We start from the raw sequence: 14,800 nt of genomic DNA, 5'->3' as shown, positions 1-14,800 counted from the left end.
TATCAAGCTACAGTGCGGGCTGTTTTGTTGTATGGCTGTGAGACTTGGCCTATTCGAGCAGCGGACCTGAGACGTCTTCAGGTGTTCGACAATCGTTGTCTCAGAACCATAGCTCGTGTGGGTTGGTGTCGGCGATTCCGTAACGAGACAGGTAGAAAGCGTGTTTTCGGTTGTGTAACGGGTACTTCCATTGAAGAATGTGTCCAGTACCAGAAGCTGCGTTGGTTGGGACATATATTGCGTATGCCGAACCATTGTTTGCGGAAGAGAGTACTGTTTTCCATGCCCAGTTCTGAGTGGCGTAAATAGAGAGGTGGCCAACCCTTTACTTGACAGAAGAGTATGAAGGAGATCACGAAACGCTTGGGTGCTGTCGGTGTTACTCGCCTCCCAGGATGGGGACCGCGTGATCCTCACTGTGCCTGGTTGGAGACACTACAAGTTATGGATACCAACCGATGTCAGTGGCGTTCTTGTTGTCAGTTTCTATCCAGATCGCCTGAGTGAGTGTCTGGTGGTATAGGCACCTCGGAATGATTGTGGTTAGCTAGCACTAAGTCCCTTTCCAGTCCACCTTTACTCCTTTCTTTACAATAAGGCTTTCAAATAAGTCATGGTTGTACGATAGTGAAGCATCGGTGTTGAACACTGATGTCATGCTGTCCATGATGATGACGATTGATGATAATGATGAGTACACTTGTCATACAGAGACAGAAATAGGAGCTGCTCAGAGGAAATACGACTATCTGAAGAACCAGTGAGTTAGGAACAACTCAAAGAGATGCACGAAAAGAAAAGATGAACGTTGAAATTAACTGTCATGTGTGACAAGACGGCTGATTGTGAAACACACACTCCAGAATTATTTTTGCAAAGCTTATTCCTCATAGTGTTCAGTTATTTATTCATTGCCCTCCGTTGGATGGATGGCTCAAAATATACTAACCGTTTTCAATGGGTCCATTAGGTACACAATTTGCATCGTATGGTATGTACCACATCGTTTCGAATGACCTTGATCTCACGACCAAGGTGTTAGAGTTTTCGCCTTTGTAGTGAATCAGAGAAACCTACCCCTTCCGTCCAACCCTGCTGTTTACGAAATATGGTTTTATGGCTGAACAGAAACTCCAAATGTATTGCGAGGTCCGGGTAAGAGCTCATCGAACAACAAATCCGTTCTTAATATGAGTTGACTAACCTCAGGTTGTCTTCATCTATGACCAACGAGGTGTGCAGTGGAATCGTTCGAACTGGAGAGCAGGCTAATGGGTGTGCAGGATCACATCGTCCTTCTGAACTAACAACATTAACCAGGACACTCATCAGGAGAGAAGGCTCGCGAAGTCCTCCGAACAACAGCCAAGCATCATGAATACATTCAGATGAGAGTTAAAAAATACGGGTAAAAATATCATGTATTACATTTGAGAAACTCTTGCACTGATGAAGGGATTGGTAAAGATTGAATAAGCTGATTTATCGAGCGAAGACTTGGCTGATAACGGGATGAAAACTGGAAACGACGAAGATGCAGGCGAACATGTATTTTGCTTATTGCCCGCAACGTGTAGGGTTCGCTGTTAAGAATTGCCACACGGCTTTCAAGTAAACTAAAAAGACTTCTGCGAGAAGTACCGAGAGAATTGGGACTCAACAATTTTAGGTAGTCCTCCGGAACATGAGCGGTTAGTTCGCTTTCGCGATACGATAAAATCAAATAATCAACCACGACATCAGTTCGGGTTTGATCCGACCAGTCGTCCATCCTGCTGATCAGAAAACGAACTAGGTGTGGAGAGAATTCGAGAACACATTCCAATAATGGAATGTTAGACAGGGTGTGCATGCTAGCGATGGCAGTTTCGCCAGTAGGATTTAACGGCGAAGTCACAGGTGGTATCCAGGGGCAAATGTGTTGCCGAATTATGTGTAAAAATAATTCATGCCCCGGAAGTTTGCTTGACGCCGGAAACAAGGAAAGCACTTTGATAAGCAAAATAGCTTGTGAATCTGCTTGTTTGGGGTGGGTAGATGAGACACTCAAGAACGTGTGTTCGAAGAGTAAGTCTAGCTGAGTTTCAATCATCTCAAGCGACAGATCGTTACAACTGAGTACAAACATAGCTCGACCGCAGATAAAAGGGAACACATCGCGCCAAAAAAAGTCAAAAACAGATCCAGAATGTTGTGTAGCATGAAGATCTAATGAGGTAGATAATGAAAAATCTGAATTGCAAACCTTGGAAAAGAATCCATTCCAGCTGGATAACCAAGTGGGGAATGGAAATTTCAAAGCTAATACAGCTAAATACAAGACAAGCGGAAGCAAACTGGGATCGGAAATTATGGGTTTCGAATAGCTCGAATTATCCTGTTGATTCAGGCCAATCAAATCTAGAAGTACACTGTCTTGTCCGAGCACAGAAGACAGTCGTTTTGGAGATAAACCCCATTCAGTTAGCACATGCAACCAGCCAGCGGCCGAAACTGGCGACTGAAATACGTTGAAGCGTTGCAGACGGTGCACACAGTCGAGATTTCCGTTGTGAGGAACCAGTTTTTCCAAGAAAAAACAACTGACACGTCGAAAATAGTTCGCCAACACGGTGATATGTGCTGTAAACTGGGTGAATGCATCTTCGCAAAGGTAGATTAGGAATTCTTCCAGACCAGGATTCTCGACGGTAAACTGTAGGAAGTGACAGAGGCAGCACTCAAACAGAAACCAAGCAGATTATGTAAAAATGTGAATTTTATTGCTTTTTCTCGAGCGGGATGATGAGCAATAGAGAATAATATGGAAATAAACACATCTAATTAGTAAATTGCACTATTCCAGCATGTATTGAAACTTTACATAGCTATCAGTCTTCAGAGGAACAAGCTGACAGATCTGATAAAATTGCTCGTTTCCATAAGAGCTCTCAGGTGGGAGGTTTCCGGAGAACAAGCAAAATTCGTTTTGTCATAGGGGGCATTTCAACTCAACTATACATTCCTATAATAAAGAGGACAGAAAAGCGCTGCGATGACGAGAGAATAAGACCTGCATCTAGTTTTTTGTGGGTAAATAATGTTCGGAAAACTGACGAGTTAGTTAGAGTAAATGGGAACAAAGAACACTTGGCCTTCTTGTCTGTTTTGGTTCTACAGTCTGAACTGATTTGAACTTCGTACTTTGATTCCCGCCCCGGTAAACTAAACGACAGGAAGTGGCCACAAACAACAAGCAATCCCGGTGTCCTGAGACATATTACTTGCGAGTAATCTGCAGCTGAGGTTCCAGTCTTTTTTCCACACAAAAGTCTACAAACACAATCATACTGCGTCCAGATGACTAGCACTTCTACATGGATGCAAGAAACGGGACCCAATTGCCTGTAAAGGACCCCAAGAGATGTGCGTTCCAGTCAGCCAAGGACTGACCGGCAAATTGTCATTACGTTCGATAAGCAAATGTATTTCAAAGCAAGACTGAAATGGTACATGCTAGGAGTCATATTCTCTAAATTATTCACACTCGGGTTAAGCGAGCATCCCAATGTTAAGACAAAGACAATTAAGTGGATATTAGTAGAGGCGAAATGGCACAGTGGTTGAAGCGCGAATTTACTAACCGGAAGGTCCGTGGTTCGAATCCAACCTCTGCACCTCGACCTCTGCGTAGGCTTGGGAAAGCTTACAGTAAACCAACTCTTGTTCTCCCTCTGGGTGGCGGGCCAGCTAGGCACAGAGGTGTCAGAGCTGAGGGATTTCAAATTTTGATTTCTTCGGATGTTAGAAGAGTTGCCAAAGGATTTTGAGGCTCTGGCTTAGTTTCCTTCAGCGACATATAAGGGAGGGGTGTCAGACGTTCTCTGTTTGGACAACCTTATATCCATACCTTCAGAGAACTTGGCGAGCAGGCTGGGTACGATGCAACTGCCCCCTTCTCCCGTGGAAGGACCACCCATATGGGTTTGCACAAGTGGCCTCTACTGGGAGTTGTTGTGACACTGTGAAACACTTCTGTATTGAACAAAGCCCCAAGGGTACAACCAACAGTGGTCTGCTCCAGGTCAGTCTGTTCAGAGAGAGATGACTACATCAATCAAACCGAAAGACTTCAAAGAATGCGGTCCACCTACACAGGTCGTTAATTATCATCAAAATAAGACTCACAGAGAAGGCAAGAATATCTCTGAAAAGTGAATAAACTAAATACAACCATCCTCTTCTAAAGATGCCAGCCTCAAAACAGAGTAGTTTGGTTGGTTCTTTGAAGTGAATTCTTAGACCCTTCCCGGCTGGGAGCACCGACAATTTTTGGACTTATCTCAGTCGAAATCCATTCCATCAAGAATTCAATAAGAGGCAATGTGAGCCTGAGGCTCATTTTATCTTATTTTATAGGTTAGTCTGTATGTATGTACAGGTGAGGCATAGAAATTAATGATGAAAACCTCTGTCACTGACAGGTTTCGGTATCCAAATCCTCCCGGTTGTACCTAGATTTATTGGAAAACTATGATTTTCGACGTAAAATGGTCCAGGTGCAACACCTTCTCGGTGCCTAGTTGCCATGCCACCCGAAGGAAGCACGAGGGCTGTGATACTGCCCGGTTGTCCAAGCCTAGGCAGGGGAAGTCGAGAGGCAGAGTTCGGATTCGAACCACGGACCTTCCGGTCAGTAAATTCGCGCTCTAACCACTGAGCCGTCTTGCTCAGTTTTCAACGTGATCGGGTGATCTTCAACTTCACACATATACACTTCGCTTCATATGATTCTCTGACAGTGCGAAGGTAGCTAAGATTAATCTCTATATTCTCCAACCTTGCACCACAACACCAATCTAATTATGGTTAATTATTCTGGCCCAAGGTTTGCCAATTTAGATGCAATATTGATTCGAGTGGGTGGGTAAAATGTAGCTAAAAACAAACTGGAACCCGACTCGGAGATCTTATATTACAAGAACGGTACAAAATGCAATACACTGAATGGGAAATGCGGCATCCAGACAGATAGTACACCTTATCTCTGTTAGAACATACAGCTATGGTGGAGTGGTCAGGGTGACCATGGTTAAGGCGCGAAATTACTAGCCAGAAGTTCCATAGTTCGAACCCGACCTCGGTATATCGACTGCCACTAACTGGTCTTGGGCAGCTTGACAGTATCTTAGCCATCCTACTTCCTTGGGCTAGCAAGACAACCAAGAGTTTAAAGCGAACGATATTATATATGTATCGCATTTTATGTTGATCCCCTCTCAGGAGATATCACCACTCAGAAGTACCCTTCATCAGGATGGGGATAACCAGATGTCTAACTGAATTCCGGGGCCTAAGCTGACGCTGAGGAGAAGATGCCGTCATTTATTCTATAAATAAGAAATATCAAAGTTGTGTGTATTACCGCTGTTCTTGTGTTGAGAGAAAATCTATGCAAAGTTTGACGGAGGAAAAATTACCCTAAACTATTATTCAGTTGGAGTGTTCGCACCCTCACTTGCGTTGAAACATTTCAAGTTCTGTGAGAGAAGGCCAAATGGAAGAAGTAACAAGAACAAACCTCCAATAGGGCGTCACAAATTTCGCAAAAGACTTTCACATCGTAGGGAACCGCATGCGCTTGTAACAGTTTATAATGCGCCAAAGATACGATCAGATCAGGCTTCAATAGTTCAACCCAGTATCGATCATTTCGCGAGCGGTCGAAATCCACGTCCAGTGTATCTAGAAGAAAACTGGTGAGCTAGAATGACGACCGAAACGAATCACAACTCAATCACATCAACATACCTGGACGTTCGAACCGTGCAGAGCCTCGATGAGCACCGGGACTGTGTTTGAGAAGCGATAGTCGGTTCGCCCACCATATGAAAACAACAACTTCACAGAATCTAAGTTACCACTGGTTACCGCACAGCACACGGCATCTTGGTTCTGACATTGTCGAATTTGAGGAAAGATGCTATGACAACATACCATAAAATTCTGGCGTTGAACCTCGGTCTCCACATCTAGATCATCACGGCGGTCAAGTGCGTCTAAACATACTTGGACAGCAGTCGTTGAACCGGACAGCGCGGCCCAATGGAGAGGCATATTACCCTAAACAATATATAGATGAATGGGATAGTCAATGTCATACATCAAAGTCCGGTCGATTGACGAGCTGCGGGTCATTCTGAAACATCTGCTCCAGCGCGGCAGAATTGCCAGATGAAGCAACACGGAAAACGAGGTGTTGGAATTCCTTCAACAGACCCGGAAGTTAGAAACAAAACAAACAAACAGACCTACCATTGATTGAGGACACTACCACGGGCTCATTCTACGAAAAGTGCTTAAAAAAAAGATAACAGAAGAGATGAACAAACGGAGTGAGATAGACACAACATACTTCCCATACAGGATTTCCGCGGAACCTTAAATTTTGTCGAGACCATAGACCAGACCACAAAGGTTCGCGCTGTTTGGAACGTCTTTCTCCGGTTGTCGCACGATGTATCTGGTTGGTTTGCGCAGAATATGAGGCACTGAATCTAAGTTTCAAGCTTATTTATGTTCGTCAGCCGTGCACTCTCTAACCCGGATAAAGGCCTTAGAATATTAGCTCAGCGAATTCCGAGCTAACCGAAAACGGACATTATGGTGTTACTGGGATGTATAACCTAACGGGCAGATGGACCGTCGAATCATCCAAAACTGCCGTTTGAGGTTTTCCACACAAAAAATGCCAATCATTCAAGGGAGAATGTTCTTGCATGTTCAGACATGATAGGTCAATTGCGTCCAGCCTGTGCTGACAGAACACTGATTGCACGTTGCTTGCCAAATGACCGGAGTATAAGTCCCAAGGGGATGAGTTCAATTCAGAGTAGAAGTCGGGTCCAGTGGTAGGGCAGTTCAAACGATGTGGCTCAGATAAGTCTAAATGTGTTGCGAGAAGCATCTTGAGATATCCGCTTTTCATCTGCGGTTTACATTTTTCCCAATATCCGACGGTTAGCTTGGGGCGTATTCTACAACCCTGATTCTTGACCAGCACACACGCACACACACACACAGGAATGAGGTTAATGACAGTACTCACAAGACATCGGCCATTCTCTGCAGCATATACAGGGTGATAAGACAAACAGCCACACAAACCGGTGTTGAACCAAAATGAACCCAAAAATTGACAGGGAGTCAGAACACGCAACGCCACACAGCTCAAGACATCAGGGATGGAGAGAACGGTCTGAAAAGAAATTCGAATAACTGTGTCCGCGAGATTTGCATTAATTAGGATTGACGGAATCGATAACAAGATGCTCAGCGGATGATTTAATCTAATTTCAAAGTTAGTTTGGAAATATGCTTGTATCGTCATCAAAAGCAATTCATTGCTAATTAAGGGCAGGGCGCGCGCTTGCGATAGCTTCCATGAAGGGATGTAAAATACTCACAGCAATGTTCATCAACATCCGACTGTCGTAAAACTCCCGTCGCAACTCCTACCCACAGAATTCTATTTCCTCCATACAACCACCCACTCAAGCTATGGACATTTTAGCTGCCGAGTCGCAAATCATATTTCCAAAACCACCTCCGAGATACACTGCTTCTCTAGCAAAACATACGGTTAACTATTTGGCTAATGCAAAAAAATGTAAAATTCAGGAGCATCTTCGCAGGGACACATTCACAAGTAACTGTCAAAACAGTACTGCGAACCAGTGTGGTTAAAGTGCACATGCCAACATGTGGCACAATAACACAGAGAACCTAATTTTCACAACAGCTCTGGTGTAGCTTAGCTTCTATCACAGGAACCTATCGGAGATACAGTCACCGGACAATGGTTCTTTAGAGAGCACACAATGCATCGTGAACTAACGCTCCACATCGGCTAACCCATTCACAGGCTGTCTCAGTAGTGTAATCGGATCGTATTAAACATGATTCTATCACGTGGTTTAAAAAAATCGTCCAGCTGTAGCACCCTTTCAGTGTCTAACTGCCATGTCACCAGAAGGAAGCACGTGGTCTGGGGTACTGCCAGGTTGCCCAAGCCTAAGCAGGGGAAGTCAACAGGTAGAGGTCGGGTTCGAACAACGGACCTTACGGTCAGCAAATTCTCACTCTAGCCACTATGCGATCCCGCCCCCGATTCTATCACTAGGCGACTATTATTCAACATTTTCTCTTAACCTTTTCTCTAATTAAATGGTATTGTTGAGACCAAGGAATCTGGGTAGTTCATTTAACACATAATGCCGCTGCAGCAAAAACAAGTAGATAAGCTTTACTTATTGGGAGAGACGAAATATCCATAATTGTGGAGTGCCACTTGTCCAGGTGATTAGCGAATCCATGTCCAAATACCTGACAAAAACTAATGTATTTGTCACAGACTTGCTTCAACTGAGAGAAGTTGGAAGAGAAAAAGTGGATTTATTGATTTTCGAGTGACCACACAAACGCTTATTTTTTTAAACGCTTGAAAAGTTGATGTCCGGACCAAGTTCGGTGAAAGATCTATATTGTATAGCCGTCTTCCTCACGAGAGAACCGGATAGTTTCAGAAGGCGTTGAATGTAACTTTCTTCTAAATAAAACCCGCTCTGAAGAAAAACCTTATGCTTAGTGTCGTTCAAAAAGTCACGCTGGCTTCGTCTGCATAAAAGGTAAGAGATGCAGCCTAAATCAATCATTCTATGTGGTAACTTACTGTGCTGTGCCACGTAATAATTGATTGAAGATGTCACGAGGGGGCTTAGATCTTGTGGGTAAGATACCGTGGGTTGAGATATCTAATGTAACGTCTTAAACGCACCATATTTTCTTACAGAAGAACGCCGGAGATTTCGATGTCTCTGAGGTGGGTACACAAGAACCATCTGTGGATAGTTGTATTTAGATTTTATTGTTCATCCTCATGTGTTTCAGGCATCATTGTATCTTAACAAGCTTCACTTTTCCGAATATGCATTGCGTCATTCTTCCGTGCAACCAGGTTCACACTCCAAGATCTAGCGACCCACAGTTTCTTCGCGACGACCTATGTTGAAGAACCGTTCGTTTTCAGTGTAGAACCATATCTCTCACTCGTCCGTGCGCGCAGGGACCAGCCTAAGTTACTCTTATCAGCACAATCGTCATTCCTTTTTCAAGGTTTGATTATGCATCGGCTGTTTTCACCACAGCTGATAATCCAATGAACATGATCTACACTCACCACTCTCGTTTGAGCAGTCATAATGCAGTTATTCTGATGAGTCCAGACAAAAGGGAAAATAACTAGACTCGAGTTTCGCTCTTATTAGAGCTTGTCAACAGCGCACATCATTGGCCACCCTGGAGCTGGAATCCTGGCTTGAACATCTGATATGCGAGGTCAGTGTGTTACCAAAACTCCACCAACACACGTTGGAAGCACGCGAACGTGTTCACGCTCGGGCGAAGCGACTGGTTTGCCCGACGCTTCGCAACCACCTACAACTAATTGTCAAGGGAAAAGTTTGCTGAAAACTCTTTGACAGCCCACGACCGATTTCACCCTTTTTTGGGCTCATCAGAGATTCAGTTGAGTATCCTGTGAAAACCAAATTGATTTGCACATGAATGTAGTTGTCCTAATGGACGAAAGTCATAATAATGGACAAAGTCATTTCCGGCTTATAAAGGCAGTCGGACTAAATCACGTGCATCTGATAACGGCCCCAATATGACCAACACTAGCATGAGACGAATCCAGTCGATTTGAAACGTGGTTGGTATGGACATTTTTTTCTTAGAATACAAAACCGCGTCAGCCTGCTGGCAACTTAACCTCATTTACCTACAAGCTTAGGAGTTGGGACAAAAATGGAGATAATGTGGGAAAAAACCTGCCACACAGAAAACTGGTGTCCTTTTGAGAGGGGTTTTCGGTATCGTGGGACTACGTTCAATGTCCAGCTCGGCGGAGTGACCCCGGTTTCTGTGAGAATTATGATGGTAAACCTATGAGGAATTCAAAAAATGTCCTCAATTGCGGGTGTCACCTGTAGGGTAGCAAGGACTGACGAATACCTGGAAACCCTGTTTCCGACTACATCTAATATTTCACCCTCAGATTTGATTGCACTGGTATTTTCCGTATGACTTCGCTCGTGAATAAACATGATGTCGAATCAGTAGATGAAGAATTTGTCCAATTAGAATGAAGTTCCCTAGACTGGGTATCCTAAGCGCATTCGTGCCATGAAAAACACGTGAGTGTTTGACCTTGAAACTCAATCGCGCAATATACGTGTGGGCATATTAGCTGTCGCACGTGACATACCGCACAAATGCACTGCAATGTCGGTGCCGATAGCATCTCATATGATACACATCGCATTTCAGTCAATAAAGCGAAAATTGGGGAACGAAAAACAGTGTAGTCCGTGAACCTGAATGTAAAAAACTAACAATTCATACTTACAAAACAGTGCCCAAAGACCAAACTCTATTGGTGATGGATAGATGGAACAATTTTGAAAGGAACACTATCTGTTCGTAGACTGCTGTGTACTTCGATGTTTGACGTGTCACTGAACAACATACGGACAAGCAATCAAATGCGAGGGGACAAGTGTGGAAAAGTACGTGAAGGGCTATTCTTCGCCCTCGTTACATCTTCGTAGCACAGCATTCATTACTGTTGTGATGAAACCTGATGTAGACGACAGAACCAGGTTTAGCACAACTTGCCTTACTCTTCATCTGGCACGACACTCCACATATTGAAGTGTATTTTCTTGACACAGCTCATTTCTTATAAGGCTGCTGTAAATTGGTAACCCATTACCAGTTTCGTCCTCTTCAAGAAGCATTAGCGATACAGATCTAATGGTCTTCCAAGAAGGTAAACGCACGTCCTTTGATGAAAAGTCTGGTTCTTCTTCATGAATTTCGAAAGTGGAATGTAAATAAACCTTGGCACAAATGAAAACATAAAGTTAACCCGAAATGTTCGCTCTGTGGAATTTATCAGGCACCACCCGATCAATCATCTGATGGTGAAGGTGACGTTCAGTCGGCCCGAATTTATATAACAGGATGCAGACATTTCACGGATAAGTACTACATCCCTGTGTCCAAGAAACAGAGAAGTGGTCTCAGTCATCCTCTGCCTCAAAGCGGCTTAATCCTAAACAACCCAAAGATACGGACACAGAATATCGGCCTTGTCTTGGCCAGTCCTAGTGGGTTTTCCGTTTACTGGCTATAAGACCATGTATTTCAAGATACAACAGTGAACTAAAGGATCATGAGAACTAATCAGTGTTCTGTGCCAAACGAAGCAGCGGACTTGCATTGGTACTGAAGGGTCAACCTTTAAGGGCGTGGGGAGAAGGGTAAAAACTTGAATTTCATCTGCCTACTTGTAAGTAGATGGATACGCCCATGGTTTTCGCTCAGGCCGTGCACATTCCGTGTGGCGAAAAAAAACCTGGACTGGAATAGCGGGCATGGTTCGGTGTGTTTGAAGAGTTATAACTCAAGAGTAGAACTCGCTTACCAGTGAGGGAGCTGATTGATGCGACCAGATACATGCTCAAATCCATGTAGAAAAGTGCGGCACATTTGCTCGTGTGTTCCAACGAGGAAAGACCTATGTATACGCATTTCGGCGGAGTGTGCAGTCCAGTTTTGATTCACCGGATGATCTATTATGGAACCATCTGAACCGGAACATAGGCCACCACAGTGGTGGATAAAACGGCAATCGAGTGGCTATAGCCGTTCTTAACTGTTCGGCGAAGAGCGGCCGAACATAGGTGATCAGCTCTCACTTAGACGGAAGGGACCAGTCAACAGACCGAACCTTCTGAAATTAGCAGCCAGGCTTTTGCCTCATGGCTTCACTCACCTTGGAATTCCTGCGCTTAGCTGCTCCTAAATGGGTCTAAAATGGCTGTGTTCCTTCGCAGTTCTATGCCTACCATGGTGCCAAGAATGATCTCCTGCGGTTAGGGAATCGAATCTTTTTGGTGTGGCGAACGATTACCTTGTCTATGGGGTGCAACCAATTAGTAGTTACAAGCTGAGCTAATGATCATTCGGATACTGCTAAGACATCCATTCCATCTTCCGGGTTTGTTCCCTTGGGCCATAGTATGCGACAGTGAACCCACAAAATACTCCCAACTAGTAGAGTAACTTAGTGTCCGTAAAACGGAGACATGCATATGCGCTGTGAAAGGCAATCCCAGAAACCATTTCAACCAGGAAAAAGTTGGTTTGTGGGTGTGAAGCCACATTCGACTCGTGCAAGCTGAGTGTGATTTAACTATTATGCACGGGTACCTAAAAATTTAATCATTTCTAAGAGATCTGACTTGGATCGCAGGTATTTACGCTCGACTCAAACCCGCCAGACGACATGAAAATATCCGTTCGATTCCTCAAAACGAATGAGATCGACAGACTGTCATAAACTAGCACGCAACAAATCAGATTTGATGGTAACAGCCGAGAGTTTCATAAGAATGTTAAAGCAGAAATCCTGATACTTGATCTGACTGATATGATGATGCACAGGGAAATAATCATTTACCCGTCATAGCGTATCTGGCAAACGACGTAACGAGAATTTCAGCACATCCTAACTTGCAGGAATATCTTCCTAGCTAGCTCCGCCTGTTGAGAGGTCGGTAGACTTAAGCAGGGTGTACAAGTGCGCTTCCGAACGAGTGGATGCGATTTTCTACACCACAATGGAGTTTGCTTGAAACAGTGAAGGAAGGAAAGACAAAATCGACAGCAGGCTGTTTTTCGCCTACTGTTTCGACCACCAAGATTGATCGTTTTCAGCTAGTTCTGGCTACGATAAGACCAGACCTCCAAGCGTCCGGTTAATTAGTTATATTGACATGTGACTGAGACTGTAGGCATCCCACGTATGTATCCGGGAGTGCAGATTGGTCGATACCTTTGTTTGTGACGCATGTCCACCTGATCAGCATCCCAATATAGCTGGATACGCAAGTACATTACAATTTTTACGGAACACGTCGCCACCCGTAACCTGGAGAACAAGAAGACTGTGTTCTTCAGACCTCTAACCACTGACCAAGCTGGTATGAGAGACTCTGCGAATCTCGCGCTCAATGGGTCACCGAGGTACACAAACCGTCACACCATGGTAAGTTCCAGTCGCTTAGTGAGGGAAAATCGTTCAGCGGTAACAACCTTTCGGTGCTAGCTGCAATGCCACCAGAATGAAATAAGAGGGGTGAAATGCTGCCAGGTTGCCCAAGCCGAGATCGGGTTCGAATCACGGACCCTTCGGTCAGTAAATTCGCGCTCTAATCACCGAACCATCTCGTCCTCATATGAAACGACCAAGCGGGGTGCCTATACCTTCCAGTTGGTCGGTAGAAATACCACTTTCAATTGATCCTCTGCTGTACGGTGAAGTGTGGACAATGCTCAGGAACGCACTTAAGAAATAACGTGTCGTGCAACCAATAGATGCGCTGTGAACACACCTGAATGAGACCACAGATGCAGTTAACGGCCCTAATGCCTGTTCGTTGCGATAGACGGTTGGTCTATGGAACAGTAGAGATTTCCAACGAACTTGATCAAAAACTCTGTTGCTGAATCTCCTTCTGACTACCAAACGCTGGCTTAGAAAGACTTCATCAGAGATTTCTGGAAAAAAACACTCCGACTGATGACTGCTCAGTAGCTCACGCATGATATTCGGTTCGTTTTAGGGACGTTGGCTGCAAGAAATTTGGAAGATTTTGTAAGCAGCGTGAAACTATGCAAGTTAGTGTGTTCATGATGTACCCTCGGTCTCAGGACACGTGCAAGAAATCAGTGTTTACAACCCAGGTACCATCAGAAATACCGTCAATACCTGCTCAGCGCCCCGAACAAAAGCAACTCATCTAACGTGATCTACAGAGTTCCACTGAAACCTTCCAAGGGAGTATACGCACACACCCTGGAGACGGATGAGGCTATCTGTATGAAACTACAAGCCACACTCCGTAGTAACAATTGGTACTAAACAGTGCACTCCGGTTACATCGTCCTTCGAGCTGGGGCATGGTGAATATCTGGTCAGTTAGTAGACCAATTGTGACTTGGCAACAGACGCATGATTTGTATCCATAAATGCTGTCTGTCTGCATGTCCACCGCATTCTGCATAGGTTTTGAATAGCTAGTGTTGAACTATGCAACCCAGTTGGTGAGTATCCGCAAACTGTGGTTGGCACCTCATTCGTCTGTTTCCCCCCAAATGTCATAGCTTCCACTATCATCCACTGACCCACTCGACCTCGCACTGACGGTGTCACCTCGACTGGTGATGAAACGTTGGAAAAACCAACTACTAAGCTCCGCGAACACACCAACAACCTTTTTGTTTGGTTTGACAATTATTACACGTAGATTTTCAACTGCCCTACACCCTTGGCAGGACCAAGGAATATTTTTTAGTAGTGCTATCGTGTTTTCCTAATGAACAGCCATAGTTCATCTCGAGACAGACAGAAGCTAGATATTGAGTTCCTTAATGAAAATCCGCGGTCCGAATTTCTCATGTTCGCTCTAGTCCTGATATCTGGGTTGGATAACCCTTGTAGATGCCGTGTACCCTTCACGCTGCTTCACAGTTTGGACCTCGGTGTAGGCGGTGCTGACGAGCTAGGAGAACGAGACAAAACGACTACCGGCTGGTTCACCGGACACGATTGAGTGAAGCATTACATAAAAATTTCTTCAGTACTTGTACAACCGTCTTGGTTAAAGAAGCTTGACAAACATACACAGCTATA

At 44.4% G+C, this 14,800-nt stretch overlaps 1 protein-coding gene across 1 annotated transcript; it reads right to left on the bottom strand.

Moving 5' to 3' along the window:
- Positions 1–1,409: 1,409 nt before the first annotated feature.
- T265_15192 (hypothetical protein) lies at positions 1,410–13,711 on the bottom strand (the record flags this gene model as incomplete). The annotated part of the gene is made up of 6 exons (XM_009176991.1): positions 1,410–2,695; positions 5,561–5,743; positions 5,791–6,102; positions 6,143–6,247; positions 7,998–8,052; positions 13,500–13,711. 6 exons carry the CDS (start codon positions 13,709–13,711, stop codon positions 1,418–1,420), a joined length of 2,145 nt encoding a protein of 714 aa, XP_009175255.1.
- Positions 13,712–14,800: the final 1,089 nt, after the last annotated feature.

This window comes from Opisthorchis viverrini (genome assembly GCF_000715545.1).
Source record: "Opisthorchis viverrini unplaced genomic scaffold opera_v5_381, whole genome shotgun sequence".
Classification (NCBI taxonomy): domain Eukaryota; kingdom Metazoa; phylum Platyhelminthes; class Trematoda; order Opisthorchiida; family Opisthorchiidae; genus Opisthorchis; species Opisthorchis viverrini.
Note: the sequence above shows the minus strand (reverse complement) of the source record. Positions and strands in the feature narration are given on the sequence as shown.